The sequence below is a fragment of the Geospiza fortis genome, unplaced genomic scaffold, assembly GCF_000277835.1.
Source record: "Geospiza fortis unplaced genomic scaffold, GeoFor_1.0 scaffold157, whole genome shotgun sequence".
Classification (NCBI taxonomy): domain Eukaryota; kingdom Metazoa; phylum Chordata; class Aves; order Passeriformes; family Thraupidae; genus Geospiza; species Geospiza fortis.
Window position 1 is genome coordinate 8,711,458 of NW_005054314.1, and position 17,868 is coordinate 8,729,325.

At 50.4% G+C, this 17,868-nt stretch overlaps 1 protein-coding gene across 1 annotated transcript in view; it reads left to right on the plus strand.

Annotated features, from left to right (window-relative positions):
- The window catches only part of LOC102033540 (gamma-aminobutyric acid receptor subunit beta-4), a 78,867-nt gene that overhangs the window by 48,863 nt on the left and 12,136 nt on the right, over positions 1–17,868 (plus strand). The window contains exons 4-5 of the mRNA XM_005419956.2: positions 4,368–4,588; positions 6,741–6,781. Coding sequence (XP_005420013.1) covers positions 4,368–4,588; positions 6,741–6,781 — 262 coding nt within the window. The remainder of the gene's footprint in view (positions 1–4,367; positions 4,589–6,740; positions 6,782–17,868) is intronic.

Consider the following 17,868-nt stretch of genomic DNA (forward strand, 5'->3'; position numbering starts at 1 on the left):
TAAATAACTCATTGTTTTGCATTCCTTTATGGAGGAGGAGAGAGTTGATGGGCTGCTGGTTTGTCCAGTGTCATTGGAGAGGTGGCACTGTCACCCTCCAATCCACTGTCACTTTTGGAAAACTATAAATATTAGAGTCAGAAATTACACTTCCCTTTTTTCCTTCGCCTTGAGAACGGTGGTGTGCTTGTGTTCTTTCGTGTCCTATTAGTGACAAGAAGTCAGATTTTTCTGCACCTCTTGTTTGCTCCTCCAGCAGCACCAGTGGAGAGCTCTGCTTGCTGGGTGTGTGTGCAGAGGGAAAACCCCTCACTTACCCCTGCACAGGCAGCAGGGACATCCTCTGTGCTGTCCCACCAAGGTGCCTCAGTGGTGAGGTGGAAGGAAGAGCTGGAGGGGTGTGAGAGCTCCAGGTGTGTTTAACTCAAAGTTCTTCGCTGAACCTGGTAAATTGGCCAACTGCTGCCAGCTGGTGACTCTGGGAAACCCAGCTGGTGTCATATCTGTGGCATCAGCAGGCTGGTGAGTGTCATGGATCAGTGGGAGGTTTGGGAAAGCCTCATATTAGCCCAGTGACAGATAAAACCCCACAACAAAGGCCTCGTCATCCAAGGCTTGGAGGGAAATCAGGCTCATTACTTGATTCCTGAACCTATGAACCCCTGCATGCCTTGGCTCCATCTGGCCATTCTGCTGCTGCAGAGCAGTGTCACCCTTGTGTGCCTCTGCAAGGAAGGCTGTGATTAAAGTCCCAGCAGCTCTGGAGCCTGGCCAGGGTGTGATGTTAGGGTGGCACATGGGTGCTCCATGACTGCCTGGCCAGGAAATGGGGCATGAAGGGGAAGCTCACTGCTTCCTCTCCTGCATTCTGCCCCTCTCACCTGCTGGAGGGGCCCTGCCAGTGCTGCCTCCAGCCCCAGCTGTGCCTGCCCTGTCCCTCTTCCCCATGGCTTGGTTCTGTCCATGCCATGTCAGTGCCCTTCATCCCTCTTAGAAGGGCTGACCACTGTGGGGTGGGCACCTGCCCTGCTCTTCCTTCTGCCCAGAAATCCTGCCTGCTGTTCAGCAATGTGATGAGAGCAGCAGAGCAAGAAGTGGAGCACAGGAATCAGCAGAGAGAGAGGCTGAGGGAAACCTGAGGCCCTGCATGAGCCATGATTATCAAGTTCTCACCTCCACAGTGCTTCCCAGAGAAATCTGTTGTGCCAAGGAACCCAGAAAGGCTGGAGAGTGGAGCTGAGCCCTGGGCTGGGCTGGCTGCTCTTCCCCAGGAAGAACATCCTCTAGCTGATGGCTGGGGTGTAGGCTTTTCTGTCAGCACCCCTCTGAGCCTGTTCCATCAGCCCTGGGAACACAGAGGATGTGTTTTAGAAGGTGCATTGTTCACTTTGTAAGCAGCTTGCCCTTTTTGTCTTCTGGAGATCAGTGCCACCTCTTGCCTGCTGCTGCTTGAAGGCTGGCAGGAGCCTGCAGTGACAGCAGGGTGGCCTGGTTAGGGGTGAGGTGTGGCAGGGCTCTGTCAAGGATTAGGGAAATGCAGGTCAGTGAAGGAGCTTGCCAAGATGTGTGGGTGGAGTTCTCAAAGGGGGAATGGAAAGGATGCCTCCATAGCCAAGTGTCCCACAGGCAGGGGATGAGTCTGTTACCAACAGGAGCCAGAGGATTCAGGAATTTGGATGCTCTGCTCCTCTGTGCTCTCACTGCAGTGCAGCCCCAAGCACCCTGGTAGAGATTCTGGGGACAATACCTTCCTTTACAGGGTCCTGACCAAAATGAGAATATTTGTGCCTCAGAGAGATGGACTGTGAGGTTCTGAGGCAGGAGTTTAGAGTCCTTTAAGAAGCAGAGCAAAACAGCTCCTTGGCCAGCAAGCTGTCGCTGCATCTTTGCTCTTTTCAAACAGCCCAGCAAGTGACAGATATAGCTCTGTATTGGGTGTGCTCCACAGATTTACACCCTGACCTTTCGGATGTGCATGTGGGTCTGGATTTCTGAATCATAGTTAGGTACCCAAAAGCTGGCATTATCCGTGATGTGGGATTATTTGAGCTTGTTTTCAGAGGTGTTAATCAAACCTGGCTTTGAATGAAGGCTGTGGGAGAAGACAGGCAGGCAGATGCCTCAGTGCTCAGCCCAGATGTTGGTGCATGAGCAAGCTCCTCACCAGCTCCTCACTGGGATTTGCAGAGCAGAAAGGCTCATCCTGCAAATTCATGTGGTCAAGGGGATTCCTGTGGCACTGCAGGGACTGCTTGAGAAGAGACCATGTGTCTGTGGTCCCACCTGTTCTAGATCATTTGCAAAAATTTGGGTCTATTTGAGTTAAGTCTCATAAACTCTTGGAGATTATTTCATACCCAAGATAGCTCAGCTGCCTCAGAAGGCTTAAAATCAACAGGATGGCTTCTGTGGTAGTGTTAAAAACAAAAAGGTTTTAATAAAAGACAAAATAACAAAACTCTTTACAGAGAAAAAACGAGCCAGGTGCAAAAGGTCTTTGCCCCTAGTAAAACACCTCACAAAAGCCATTAGTTTCTTTGTTATCTTCTTTAAGTAAATTGCTTAGGCAAGATTTTTTAGCTTCTGTCCAGTTAGCTATCCTCAAGTTTGAGGTGAAGTCTCCTAAGTCCTATGAGATGTCTTTTCATCTAATTGAGGAGAGAAATTTCTAGACTTATTTCCTTTTTAAGGGGACAAAAGACAGTCTTATCACTCTGTCAACAAGAAGCACACTCCTATAGCTTTTTATTTAAGGACTTGGGGAAAAAATCTCTACCTTCTGTGAGGTCACTGTCAGCAGGACTTGTGCCCACTTCCTAATCAAGCCATAGATTTTAATGCCATCTGGTTTACCCCACAAATCTTGTCTCCCAGCCTATTTAAGACCTGTTGTGAGAATGTTTCCTGAGAATGTTTCCTGTTGTTGGTGTGTACAAGACTCCTTCCTGTACTGCTTGTTTACCTGAGAAGAAGAAGCTGTTCTATTATGTGGCACCACGCTGTGCCTCTGAACAGGCTGATCCAAGGCCTCTCGATGTGCCCAGCAATGGGTTTGGTTTCTGCAGAGCAACAGCCACCAGCAGCTCACCCTCCCTTCTGTAAAATTCTTGTGTTAGCAACAGTTTTGAGTGTCAGCTTTTCTCCGTTGGACGGGAGGGGAGCAGGAGGTTTGTATGGCATTGTGCTAGCTGGGGATGGTTGGGAATCACAGAATTATTTAGGCTGGAAAAGATCTCTAAGATTGAGTTCCACCTGTGGCTGACTGACCCCAGCCTTGTCAGCCAGACCATGGCCCTGAGTGCCACGTCCAGTTGTTCCTTGGACACCTCCAGGGATGGACACTGCACCACCTCCCTAGGCACTCCATTCTGATGTTTAACAACCCTTTCCATGAATAAATTCCTCCTGCTGTCCAAATTTATGGGGAATTTTTCAGGGAACTGCCCCTTTACCAGTGGCTCATGCTCCACTGATGACAGATTTCCTTCCCATATATCTCTTCCTGAGAACCACCACAAACTCCAAACTCAGCTCCCACAGTGAGGCAAGTGCTCAGAGCTTGTCACAGCTGGCCTGGCCCAACCTTCAAACCTTGGCCTCGAGGTGAGGCTCTCCCTGTGCCCTTTGGAACAGCCTCAGCTTCTGCTGAAACCAAAACTGGCTTTTACCAACTAATGAGCAGTGCCTGGACATGGGTGGATTTCATTTATGTGACCTTTGTGTGAGGGAAGTGGGGAACAACCCTGGAAGTCTTTGCTGGGTAGCCACTGTTGGCTAAAATTTATTCCCCATAAATTTGAGCACCCTTTGCTGCTCCCATGGCCTGAACTGCTGCTGGTAGTGCAGACAAGCTCTCAGCAGGCTGGGACAGCAGGAGGGGGATGCAGTTTTGCTTGATTGGAAACATAAATGCCAAGGACAGGGGAAACAGGAGACAAAACATAATGTTGTTTTGTCCCTTGTAAAACATGGGCTTGCTCCCATTTTCACAGAACAAATCGCAGCACATGCCCCTCCAAAACAAAGAGAAAAAGAAAGAGAAAAAAACAAAAACAAAACAAAACAAAAAAACAACAACCAAAAAAAAAACCCCCAAAAAATAAAAAAAAACAAAACTAAAAAAAGAAACCTAAAACAAAACAAAACAAAAAACAAACAAAAAAAACCCATCAAAACCCCCCCCAAAAAACCCCAAACCAAACCAAACCAAAAACAAACAAAAAAAACAAAAACCCCTTAAAAAAACCTTTTGGTGGTGTGGACCCACACATTTGTGTGCTGAGGAACTGGGGGAGGTGTTGGCAGTGGTTGGTGAGGGGCTGAAGCTGCAGTGGCCCCAGGCTGACGTGTGCCCGTTTCTCTGCCAGGATTACACCATCACCATGTACTTCCAGCAGAGCTGGCGGGACAAACGCCTGGCCTACAACGACCTTCCTCTCAACCTGACCCTGGACAACAGGGTGGCCGACCAGCTGTGGCTGCCTGACACCTACTTCCTGAACGACAAGAAGTCCTTTCTGCACGGGGTGACGGTGAAGAACCGCATGATCCGGCTCCACCCCGATGGCACCGTCCTCTACGGCCTCAGGTGAGTCCCAGGGTTTGCTGGAATGGTTCCTGTCCCTTGGGGAGGATGAAAGTTCGACAAGAAAGTCTCGCAGATATTATACTTGGCAGGAAGGTTTTTGAATGTTGAATCTGAAGAAGAAATAGAGATGGAAGCAAGTTTTGATATAGAAGAAAAGAATTGCTGAGCTAGTCTTACTGGCTAACCAAGGATATGTTAGTTAGAAGGGGTTTTTATGGCTTAGAGCAAAGGATAAACCCACCCCAAACAAGAAGATGTTTTTACCAAGCAGAAAGATTGCACAGGCAAACAAGTCAGCAAAGTTGCAAGCAGAAAAAAGGTCTCAGAATTTTCCACTGCAAGGAAACTGAAAAACAACTTCTAGCTTAACCTGTAACGTACTAACTTTTAGTGATGGGAGAACAGTAACGTGAGTATGGTAACTATAGCGGTTATGATAGGCTATAGGTAAAAGTTAAGGTATAGATTGGTTCTACTCTATGAAGATGCCAAGCAAAGAAAAGTCTATAATGCATTGTAACCAAAACCAAAGGGTCTCCAGGCCTGCCTGCAGCTGGAGTTGACAGCTGTAGGCACAGCTCTGTCACCCACAACCCTGGACCACTGTAACTCTTGGATGGAATAAACTGCATTTTGAAGAGCTGCCTGGAGTCCCACATCCCTCATTCAGGCTCTTACTCCTGTCGAAAACCACACCTCATTTGAACTTCTCTTGTCTCTAAAAATATTCTGGCAAGGCAAGGGCCCAAAAGATGCTCCAGCGCTACGCAGTTTTGTGTCTCTGTTCTTTCTCCAAGCTGGAAATGGCTATTTCTTTCAGGCCTCCAACATTTCCTGTGCTGCTATAGATGGATGTTGGAGAGGGGAATAGTCTGCTCTGGGCGTTTCAGGTCACTGTCATTCATGTTGCATAACACTTCCATTTGAAACACTAATTTTCAGTTGCTTATAATTTTCTGCAAGTTTGGGCCATGGAGATGAGCCTTTGTTACTGTGGTATCCAAGACTAAATGTAGCTTTTTAGTCAAACCACTTCAGTCATATTTTGTGGTCAAGATAGGTTTGTGTAAGTTTAAGGAAAACATCTGTTTATTAGAACAATTCTGAGGATGGAGGCTTGAAAATTGATATCTGGTAGGAGAATTGTCCTCAGTGAGGAGATTTTTGGTGGTGTCTGGAACATAGGCAAGTCCAAGGCCTTTGAAATTGCTGTGCTTGTGTGAAGTGCAGGGAGAAAAGGTTGGTCTTACCCTTTTATCTGGATATGTGAAGGGCCAGGGTATGTAATACAGTTGAATGGAAAAGCAGAGGGCAAAAAAGCAAATTTGCAGCTGCAGGATGCTGCAGCTGAAATCTGGGAAATTATTTTTCCAATCCTGTATTTGTTTGCTTTAGTCTCAGGGTTTTGGGTTTTATTTGTTTGGGTTTTTTGTCGTTGTTGTTGGGTTTGTTTGGTGAGGGTTTTTTATTTTTGTCATGTTTTATTTTTTTCCTTTTCAATTACCAAAATTCACAGTTGCCTCTTTTGACCTGCTCCACAAATATTTGTGATAACATCTCTGGTCTTTTGTCCCAGAGATGGAGGGAAGGGGGGAGGAAAGACCTTTCCCCTTCAGAGAGGGTACACCCACCTTTCCCATTTACAGTATCAGCTCTTGTGCTCTGTCGTGTTCTGTGGCAAAGTGTGACTTGTAGGATTATTTTACACTTCTCTGAGTGGCAGGGCTGTTTTGGGGAGGGTAGGGCATGGCAAAGCAAGAGGCTGCCCAGAACATCGTCCTGCCAGAGGCGGTTGTGCCCTGTGCTCTCCCTGCAGCAGAGCCCAGGGAAGCCAAAGGAGCAGCAGCACTGCTGGTGCTGAGGGGCACCCTGGGCTCCCTGGGGTCATGTCTGGGCTGGTTTTGCCTTTCAATTAATGGAAGCCTTCTGCTCCATGCCCAGAGACAGCAAAAGGTGCAACAAGCCCAGCTCTGTGAGCCTGTCCCTGCTGTGCCTCTCCCTCTCAGGACAGGTACATCATCTCTCCCCATTGCCAGTGATGCTGTTTGGCTGAACCTGTCACAGAGCCCCGAGCTGGCTTTGCTGACCCACCAGAGAGACTGCAGCAGTCCCACAGCAGACTCCCCCCTATCTTCTCATTGTATCCCAACAGGAGTGAAGGGCAGGCAGGAAGATGCTTTGACTTGGAAGCAGGTAGGAGTATAAATTCAGGAAGGAGGGGGCAAAGAATGCTGCTGAGCTCAGGCTGCTCTTTGCTGCTGATCAGCCCACCTGAGCACAGAGCTGCCTCCCCCAGGCTGGTGGGCAATCTCTGCACACACCTGCACAGCACAAGTACAAGAGCTGGTGTATTTTTATCAGCTGCTATTTAGCTTGAAGAACGAGCAGTGTGAACCCAGGCAGTGCAAGTCCTTGGAGGGTTTGCACTTGAGCTGGGCCACTGTGCCAGCTCCTCATGTACTGTCCCTTCCCTTCCCTTCCCTTCCCCTCCCATTCCAGCTCCCTGGAATGCCCTGTGCAAATGGAAGAGAAGAGGAAAATTGCACCCAGGCCAAATGAAAGAAAATGACAGCAGTTTGCCCGCTATTTCCAGGCCTCAGTAAGAGCTGCCTGTGTTGGTTTAACTTTTGGCTGGTTTTCCTGGAAGCTGCTCCCTTGCCCCTGGAGAAAATGACAATTGCAGAAGTGAACTCTGAGCAGTGGCAGCTCCTGCTCCCCAGCTGTATCTCAGGTCAGGGTGGCTTGCTGGAAGCACTGGGAGTACAAGCCAGGTGTCCTGAATGCTTGAAGTCCCTCTAGCTTTGCTCACAGTGGTAGGAAAAGGATTTCTTTAGGGCTGCTTTCTATACTGACTCCCGGACCTGCAATTTTGCTGAAAACAGGACTACTAGGTCCAGTTTTTTCCAGGTGCAGACAAAAGTGATCCTACTCAAAAAGACACAGCAGGTGTAAGCAAGCAAGCAAACAGTCCCTGAATATTCACCTGAGCTCCCCCCTCTCTGTAAATGTGCAGCCAGGCTTGCCCTGCCAACAGGCAGAGAGGGGCAGGTGCACCCTGTGCTCTGGATCCTGCTCTTGTCCTGCATTTTGTGGAGGAGTTTATGAAATGGAGTCACCCTGATGGCAGAGGGCCAAAGGAGGCAATACCTGTTTCTTTTCCTTTGTTTGCCAGTTTCCCCCTGAGCGGATCCCACATCTCCTGCTCCTCTCCCTCCTCGCCAGTCGCTTCCCCCTCCTCTGAGCTGATCCTGTAGCAAAGTGACTCAATCATGCTATTTGTGGCACAACAGTCATTTTTTTTCCAGCAGGCTCTGATGTCAGAGAGCAGGGAAGGATGACATCCTGGCAGGCCCTTGCCTTCAGCAAGTGTTCCAGGGACCAGCAGGACCAGGCTCAATCCCTGGACCAGACCCCAGGGCCCAAGTGAAGGCACACCCAAGTCATGAGGAGCTCCTGACCACTGTGAGAACAAGAGCAGGCTCCAGATAAATTGTTTGCACGAGTAAATGAAGCCCTGTAATCCATTCTGAGGGCTGGGTGTCAGAAAAGCACATTCTTCTTGGTTTTGGTGGAATTAACAAATTAATGGTTGAAGGAAGTGCAACCCAGCTCCATCTCAGGGAAGCATTCCATACAAAAGCTTACTCCAAAATTAATTCCCACCAGGCTCACATTAATAGCTGGTTGCCAGGTCTCCAACAAAAGGAATGAATAAACAGCAGCAGTGAGGCTGGGATGCAGGATTGGTGTTTCCTACCCCCTTCCCCAAGCAGATACCAGATGGCACAAACCCCAGAAAGCCAAAGAGAGCCCCGAGGCAGCCCAGGGGGCAGCCCCAGCTCTGCAGGCACGGTGGCATGGGAGGATGCAGGAGGTGTGACCTGGCACTGGGACGGGAGGATGCAGGAGGTGTGACCTGGCACTCACCTGGCCCCTGAACACCTTGCTGGAGTGAGAAGTGCCTGTGGAGCACAGGAGGGCTGTTCACCCACGGTGTGAAACTGGGGAGTGCTAAAATGATGTGGAATTCCTGCACCAGAAAGGGAGGCTTGAAGGTGCTACCCACAAAGACAAAGCTGCTGGGTGGTGGAGGGAGGTGGATAAAACAGTGAGGAAAATCTGCATAGCACTGGCTGAATTTCATATATTTTTCCACCTAATGGAAAAATAGATTAATTTTTTTTGGTCAGAAATTGCATCCGTTCCATCAAATTTTAAATAAAAAATAGAATTTTTTCATTTGAGAAAAACCATGTCATTGCATGTTGATATTTCACTTAGGTCAATATTTCCCTCACTCTTACAAGCTGCTTTACAACCACCATTGATGTTTGAGTAACAGAATTACCAAGGCTTCCTCTGGACCTCCAGACACTGTCTGGAGCCCTGCCCCAATATTCAATAAGCTTTACATTATCACACATTCAAGCTCTACATTGGTCTGGGATTTTTATTTCCTTGCCCAGACCATGCAGCATCCATTTGGTAGTGAAACAAGTCGACACTTGTCAAGTGCTGATGTCACCAGCATTTCGCTGTCTGTTTTCAGAGACCTAAAAATAGCAACCACTGTAACAATGCTGAAATTCTCATGTGGTAATTGGGGAATCATATTTGAAACCAGCTTTAAAACATCCTTCAGGGAAATCTTGAAGCCGTTTGGTGTCGTTCTAATTAGAGGGTTTTTGACAAAACAGGTGATGTGAGGAGGCCAGGCTGTCTCCATGGGCTGGGGGGGAATCTGGGATGTTGGGAAGCAGGAATCCCTCCCTGGAATCTGGGATGTTGGGGAGCAGGAATTCTTCCCTGGAATCTGGGATGTTGGGGAGCAGGAATCCCTGCCTGGAATCTGGGATGTTGGGGAGCAGGAATTCTTCCCTGGAATCTGGGATGTTGGGAAGCAGGAATTCTTCCCTGGAATCTGGGATGCTGGGGAGCAGGCAGGGAGCAGCGTGGACCGTGCCTGGCTGGCGAGGAGCCCAGGCAGTGTAAACTGAGCAACTGGAGAAGTGCAGAGGAATTTGGTGGTGGTGGAGGCTAAATCCTGTGTGGAGGGAAGGAGGGATCTCCTCCTGCGAAGCTGGGGGTGGTGCTGGGGAACGTGTGCATGTGTGAGGTGGGGGTTTTTATTCCTGGCCCTGGTGATGTAACGAGGTGTGCTCGAGGGATGAGTCAGCTCAGGAGCACGCAGAGGTGCCAAGGCAGCACCGTGGGGCTCCGAGCCCCAGGAATGCTCTCCTGGGGAGGCAGAACCCTCTCATCAGTGTAAAAAATCCCTTAAAGCAAGAGCGAGAGAATTGCCATGCTTCAGACACCTCAAAATGTTTTAAGCTGAGAGATGCTGGGTCTATCTGCTTTGGCAGCGCCTCATTTCTGCTTTCTGTGGTGACTTCTCACCAGTCAGCTGCTCCTGGGGCCACCAGCTCTCTCACTTCTGACCCTTGCTGGGCACAGCAGCAGCCGGGACATCCCTCTGGCTCACCTGGCACTGTGGAGCAGCACAGGGTGATGGCGAACATCCCACCTGCTGGCCCATTCAGCCCTGGGGACACTGTCACACTGCCACAGCCCCCTGTGGCACAGCAGAGCCTGCCCTGCCTGCTCCCCGTGGCTGGGGCTCCTCCTGGGGGCTTCTCCAGAGCCCCCATCCCCAACCTGCCCCTTGATCAGGCTCCGGCCCTGGCAGGGCTGCATTCCCCAGGTCCTAGCCTGGGGCTACTTAGCTCTCCAGCCAGTAGAAAGGTTTCTTCTGCTCCTGTCTCACTTGGAGATGCTGTCTGCAGCCATGTCCTTGTTTTCTCCATGGGTATTTGTTGATTTTCTGCAAGAATCTGGCCTGATGGGTTAAGACAGGAGTTTTTAACACAGAGGAGTTTTTTTCTGTGCTGAGACCACTGAGCAATTTTCTTCTCCCATCTCACAGGCCAGCAGGGAAGAAATCTACTATTTTTGCTTCCCTTTCCCTCCCTGAGAGAGTTTTCTCTGGAAATGTGAGAGATGATTCAGGCTCGACCCTGCCTATGGGAGCTCTGCCTGCTCCCTCTGCAGGCTAGGCAAAGGCAGCAGAAATCTCCCCTGTGGCAGCTGGGGTGCAAAAAGTTGGACTCATATCCATCCATCCATCCATCCATCCATCCATCCATCCATCCATCCATCCATCCATCCATCCATCCCCTCGGAGCTGGTCCTGGAGCCTTGTCCTGCTCCCACCCCCAAGCCCTGCCTTGGGCCAGCTCCTTAGCACAAAGATGTGGAGGTTGAAGAAAAATTCATTAGGTAGGTGAGGGTGTTTAATTAAGGGCTCAGCTCCCCAGATTCTCTCCTGCATTTTTGTCTCCTATGGTTGGGATGATGGATTTAACAGGAAACACTTAAAGAAAGTTTAATAGTATGGAATTTCTCAATAATCTTAGAAGCTGTGGAAGAAATTGGAGCTTACTAAAACAGGACAAAGCAGCAAAGCCAAAGCAGCTCCTCCATCCTTAACATCCTTGCATCTTTGCAAGAACAAAGGCAAGCACATCCTGGCTGGAGTTGCTGCCTGTGCTCCATCTCCTATGAGTCTGAGTTGTTTATTAGCAGAAACAGAGGTCAGGCAGCATCCACTGTCTCCTGAGGCAGCTGGTGTGCCCTGAGCCTCCAGCTCACCCTGGCAGCACCTCTTCATCTTCCTAAATATCCTGTCCCAGCCACCACTCTTAAGCCTGTCCCTGGGCTTTGCCTGTTCTTTGCCACCTCCCATAGGTTTGTTTTGCTGTTTTATTAATGCAACTTGTGCCAGCCTGATGCTCTTGGAGGGAGATACCTCTGTTAAGTGCAAGTCACTGATATCTGAAACTCAAGTGTAGGAAAAGAACCTTTTTAAGGTGTCCACCAGTCTCCTGTCCCCCAGTTCAGCTGGCAGCTGGCCAAATGCATGGTGCATTTGGGATGGAATAAAGGGGCAGAAAAACAAAACCTTGCAGTTTTCCACTCTCCCAGGGTGGAAGAATGGTTGGTTAAGAGGAGTGGTACCCTGAGCACTAGTTTAGAAAACCTTCCTTTTCCTCTCCCATCTGAGTGCAGTGCACACTGTTATTCATCAAAGGATGCCTATGCAAGCACAGATGCTTTTGGAAACAGAGTGACCTTAGCAGCATTGTGCCAAGGCTTGTGGAGTCAGTTTTAGGCAAACAGACACGAGAGGAAAATATTCCATATCCTTGCCTTGCTCTTGGTTCAGTCATGACCTCCAGGAGTTTGCAAAGATCAGGCTGTGTTAAAAGAATGGCAAAATTCACCATGGGTTTATAAATCCCTCCAGGCCCTTGGAAGTTTGTGCTTACTGCCAGGCAGAAGGTGACTTTTGCCAGCATGTTTTTTATGACTGTCTTTGAGAACGTACAGAGTAAGAACTCGGTTTTGGTTTTATTCCCATGTTTAGCAAAACAGTAATTTTGCCTCTCTTTCTTCTCTTAGTCACCAGAATTCCCGTAGGAGTCTAACTTGCCCCATGGGGCGAGCCTGAATAAGTCCTGCAGAACCTGAGCTTCCATCCCTTCTCCTTATTGCTGCAAACTGCTGGGAGCTTTGGGAGTCTGCTTCCCAAGGGGATGGGAGCATCTTTAGCTTCTCAGGAGATCTGGAATCCAGAAAGTTGTAACCAGCAACTTAAATGTTTGTCTTTGGCTGTGAAGGTGTTTGTGTTAGTCCCAGCATCATGGCACTTCATCCATAACAGGGAAATAGGGTGAGGTGCTTGCTGACTGTGTCTCCTCTGGAATTAGAAAGGCAGTGGTGGGGGATTTGTGCTGTTCCCCTCCTCTTCTCAGCCATACTGAGTTTTAGTCAGCGTCTTTTCCAAGCCAAAGGTGTTGGGGAATATTCCTGGACACTGAACATCAGTGTCCTCCACAGTCAGTTTGTTTCCTGGCTTTGCTCTGTGTCCAAAACAGTCCCTTGGGCATCCCCAGTTAGAGCCCAGCAGAGGCTGGTGACCATTCCCAACAGGCTTCCTGCAGCCAGATCCTTTTCTGTGGGGTAGAAATTGAAGTGTAGACCAAGACTGTTCCATGCCAGTTGACACTGACCTCAGAAACCAGTGCCAGGCATTTTTAATTTGCTGGGATAGACACAGTCATGATGCAGAAGGATTTTATGAGGATGAGCTTTAAGGGGAAAGCCCCTCACTCAGTTTAGCAATGCCTCAAAGGTAATGGTTTTCTGTCTTCCACTCAATGCTCCTTAGAAAGCCTGGACTTGCTCCTTCTGCAACCAGGCCACATTTTTGGGAAGTAATCCTTTACCCCTCACACTTGTGGCTGGTGAGCTCAGTTCTCCCAACACACTGGAGATGATGCTGGGATTAATGGGTGGCCAAGGGCCCTCAGAGCCTGCAGCAGAGGGAGATGTGGCTGGAGCAGGAGGTGAATGTGCAGCTCCCCTGAAGGAACCCAGCACCAGGGTAGGGAGGAGGTGGAAGGCAGACCCTGGACTGCAGCAGGGTTTAATGGCAGCTTGGAGCTCTATGCCTGTGCACTTATATAATCATTCTAAATAAGACAGAAGAAGCCATTAATAAGTAAACAGTGATGAGGAGGATCAGAGGGGGAATGAAATGGCTGGTGGTGTTCATGTCAGAGAACTGAAATATTTGTGGAGAACTGATAGTTTGCAGCAACCTGAGCGCTCCCTTTTATGCTGCAGCTGTGCTGGGGCCATGCTCTGCTGCTGCCAGGCTCGGTGCAGAGCAGCAGTCGAGGCTGCACCACCCTCCCCATGCCAGCATCTGCTCTGGCCATACCAGCTTCAATAGGGCAGAGCTTTCCTCACTGTAACAATCAGACACTCAGAACTAGCCCTGTGTGACTTAGAGCTCCATGGATGTTTTTCTAGAGGTCGTTTCTACCTCTCTTGGGTACGAGGGCACTCTCCAGAGTGAGGTATCCATGTTGCTTTGCCTTCTGCTTGATCCACTTGGTGCAGGCAGAGAAGGGGATCTCCATCAGCCTGTCCGAGCTGCTCAACATCTCATCCATGTCCCTTTTCTCCTTTTTCTTCTTTTTATTTTTCTGTGAGCTGCACGGTGCTTTCTCCACAGCAGTGTCTCCCCAGATGACCCATGTTTGCCTGCCAGCTGTGCACTGGAGTAGCAGGGCAGTCAGGCCTTGGCTGCTTGGATGGCACAACCGCCTACAGACCTCAGGAGAAACAATTAGAGCCAAGGGCATGGATGTCTTTTTTTTTGTGAGGAAGGAGCTGTAAATGTTGTGAGGGGCTGACCCCGAGGCCTGTGGGGTGGGCAGGGGCTGGGGCAGGGCAGGGGAGCTGCAGGGTGCCCTGGTGGTGGCCGGGCTCGGTGTGGAAGGCGCTGGACGCTTCGCTGAGCGCGCGGCGCGGGAGAGCCGCTCCCTCCACGGGCAGTGTCTCCGTGAATCGCCGTCAAAGCAGATGAAATTTCACACCACAGAAATTTCTGAATTTAAAAGGGGAGGGAGGTGGGTAGAGAAGCAGGAGAGGAGGAGGGGGAGGGAGAAGATGCGGGCTGGCCGGGCGCCAGCGCCTCATGCTAGCGCCACGGGGAAGGTGGCATCCTTCCCCGGCGTTCCCTCTGGTCCCCGCGCTCCCTGCTCCCTTTCACTGTGCTCACGTCTTCTGGAGGCTGTGTGCTCTGTCTAGAGCTGTTTACAGGATGATGGTTTGTTCCCTGTCTCCTCATCTCCCTGCTCACTGAGTGAGTATCCTCTCCTCTGCTTTCCCTCCTTTAACCTCTCCTTCTCCTCCAGCTCTTCCTCTCCAGGCTGCTTTACCCCGTGCATTCCCTGATCCTCCTCCTCTCTTTCCTTACCCTGCTGCTCTGTCCTGTGCTCTCTGCTCTCCTCTCTGTCATCTCCACTCCTGCCTTTCCTAGCTGTGCTCATGCCATTCTCTCTCCTCATTTTTCCACCTCTTATTTTCCTTCCACCTTAATTTTCTCTTAAGCCTATTGAGACAAGAGTTCCTGAATGTCACCCCCTCATCCATCCCCCTATCCCATACTCCCCATGCAGTCTCCCACGTGCCAAGCAAACCCATCTTTTCACACAACAGCTCAGAGTCTATCAAGGTAATACATTTATACCCATGAAAGAATGAGGCAAATGTTGGTCCTGTGCCCTTCTGCACCAGAGGTAGCATGTGCTGTGACCCCAAAATGTCACTGGGGTGACTGAGATTTGCTCATGCTCCCCTTTGACTGCGAGAGGTGCATGAAGCCTCTCATCCCTCCATGAGTCCCACCTGCCCTGGGTACACAGCCACCAAAGGAGCTGGACAAAGCTCTCCTTGGCCCCTCTAGGAGCAGGTGAAAGTTGACTCTTCAAGCAGGGACTACCAAAGGGAAGTTGGTGTCCAGGATGCTTCGTAAGACCTGAAGTCTAAAGAGTCAAACACCTCCATCTCTCTGGGATACACACTTGCTTTACCCCAAGCTGGGTTGGTTTATCAGGGTTTAGGAAGCCCAGAGGCAGGACCTGAGCTGGATCTGGTGCCCCAGACCAGCTGCCTCTTGGATCTTGTTCCACTCAGGCCCCCACACCTGGTGGTCCTGCAGTGCTGGTGTCCCCAGGCCGGGCAGGCACTGCAGGTGAAACTCTCTGGATGAGCAGGTGGCTACAGCCTGGCACAGCTGGGGATGGCTGTGCCACCTCTGCTCAAAAACCACAGCAAAGCCTGACATGGTTCCCATTTTACCTGCCCAAGCAGCTTTACACGGGCAGATCACCTGGAGTTTGGGACCTGCATCTAACTGGGGTATCTCTGGAGGATGCTGAGCCATACAGTGTGGATATACCTGCCCTTTCATTGCAAAGAAAGAAATTATCTGGCTTTTTGAGGACAAATGTCCTCTTAATCTTGTTTTTCTCCTTTCTGTCCTACCTGTCCCTTCCTTTTGAATCAACAGGGCTAAATTCTGCCCTGATGTAAATCTCTGCTGATACAAATTGGTGTGATCTTGCAGAAATCATTGGCGTGGCTGTGGATTTATGCCAGCTGCCAGTGTGAGCAGGGTTTGGTGCATGGAGTGTAGCAGCCATATCTCACTGTGTCACGCTCTGCATTTCCAACCAGCACTGCAGGTGATAAGCAAATCCTGGCGAGAAGGTCCCTGTGTGAGCAGAGCAGGCTGCATGTCCTTTCTGCAGCCAAGCCAGCCAGCCAGGCTGCGATTTTGGGATGGACACTGTGCAAAGGTTTTTTAGCCCGCGGGGCTCCACAAATGGGGTGGAAAATTTTCATTTAATGCATTTTTTGCATCTCACACTTTAGGGAAAACAGAAAAGCGCGTTTGTGGCCACGATTTCCCAGGGGTGCAGCATAATCCAGGGAGTGGATGCTGTGTGCAGCACTGGGGGATGACTCATCCCACTCCTTGGTCCCTGCGCCGGCCACCGTGGACTCTGCGCCTCCCACCTTGGGCTTTCCTGCCAAGGTTGCAGCTCCCCCTTTTTGTTTCCCCCCAGCACCCCAATGCCCAGCTACCCCAGCAGAGCAGCAGGATTAGGGTGGGACAGGCATTGCGTTCCCAGCTGCCCTCCTGGAGCTGCCCAGCTGGGAGGATGTGAAAGCAATCCACGCAAGGGCAAGGCTGCGGTGGTAATTTTTTAAGTGGTTCCTGTCCTGTTGTCCTTCTCCCCCCTCAGAGGTTTCTCCTCCACCCCAAATGCATTACAGATGAAAGGGTTAAGAGCTCGCCTGGGCCCCCTGCTCGGAGAGAGGGCAGTTGCAGTGTTGTATCTAGACCCAGTGAGGATATATATAAATTCCCTTCGTCTCTTCGGATCTATTTATAGCACGGCAGGCAGTGGCAAAGGCTCTCCTCAAGGCTTCATCTCCTACAAACAGACTTCACAGACAGCAGAGAAGATAAATTTAGCACACGAGATTTCTTAAAGAGCCAGCAGCTCTGCGGGGCTGCCAGCCTGCCCTGCCACAGCCCCTGCCCCGATACCCCCACCGGGGCAGCCCTCTTCCCCCTTCTATCCTCCCACATTCTTCCCCCCTCCTCCCCATTTCCAATTTTATGCTCAGCTTCTCCCATATTCTCCCCCTTTCTGGTCTCTTTTTCTGCCATTGATGTTTTTTTCTTTTTTTTTCGTTCTCTTTCACTGGTTCGCCATCTCATCCTCCCTGCTTTCTTGTTTTGTTTTTTTTTCTTTTTTCCCTCTTTTTTCTCTCTCCCAGGCCACAGGGCTCAGAAGATAAAGCTTTCTAGTTAACAGTTCACTGGTTATGCCTACATAGTAAAAAATGTGTAGCTTGATTAATGCCTTCCAGATGGTTAATTGAAAAAATAGGGGGAGAATGCAGCAATCTCCCCCCCCCTCCAGCACTCTGCACACATCCATTGCACGGGAAGAAGACTGCATCAGAGGGTGAGGGGAGCAATAGATCTATAGATCTGAGAAACAGGGGCAGCCTGTAAACTCCAGGGCGCTGTTGCCATGCTGGGGAGTTAACTCTGTCCCTGCCTCTCATGCCCTCATCTATGCCAGCCCAAAACCCCCCACCCCAGAGATGTACAATATTCCTTCCTGTACAACACACACACACACACCCTGCTGGCATCCTCAGCTGAACCTCCTTACCCTGTGTCCTCCCCACGCTCCCAAAGCAACACCCACCCTCATCCTCTCTCCATATTTATTTTTTGGGGGGATGCACACACCCCCACACACATCCCCCAAGTGTCTTTGATGACCACACCATGATTTGTGCACAGATGCCTCCGTTAGCGGGGCTGTGGAGCAGGAGGGCTCTGCCAGAGCCCTCTGGGGTTTTGGGTTTTGGGTTTGGCAGTGCCAAAGTGGGCACGATGGGGATGGGGGGCTGCAATAAGGGGGTTTGGGGCAGCCTGTGAGGGAAGGGGGTGATGATGTGGTCAGCAATAGGTCACTGCTGGGCGGTGGAGCCAGTCCATCCCCAGCCCCACACACACGTGCCTGCTGTCTCCCTGTTCCGCTGGCAGCCTCTCCTCTCCCCCAGCCGGGGCTGTGCCTCCTCCCGGGTTCTTTGTGTCTCTCCAGGGAGGGGCAGAGCGGGCACACGGGTCCCTCCCCACCCCGTTAATGGAGATGCTGCCTGCTGACGTGAATCGGGAGGGTTTGTGCCGTGCCATTGGGGGTGAGCAGCAGCAGCCCCCCGCCCTGCACACCTCCCACCCCGGATCTCCCTGGTTTCCAGGGAAACAGCGGCCCCAAATGCTGCCTGACTTTCACTTCTGCCTTTCATTTCTCCTTTTATTCCTTTTTCTTTTTGTTAAG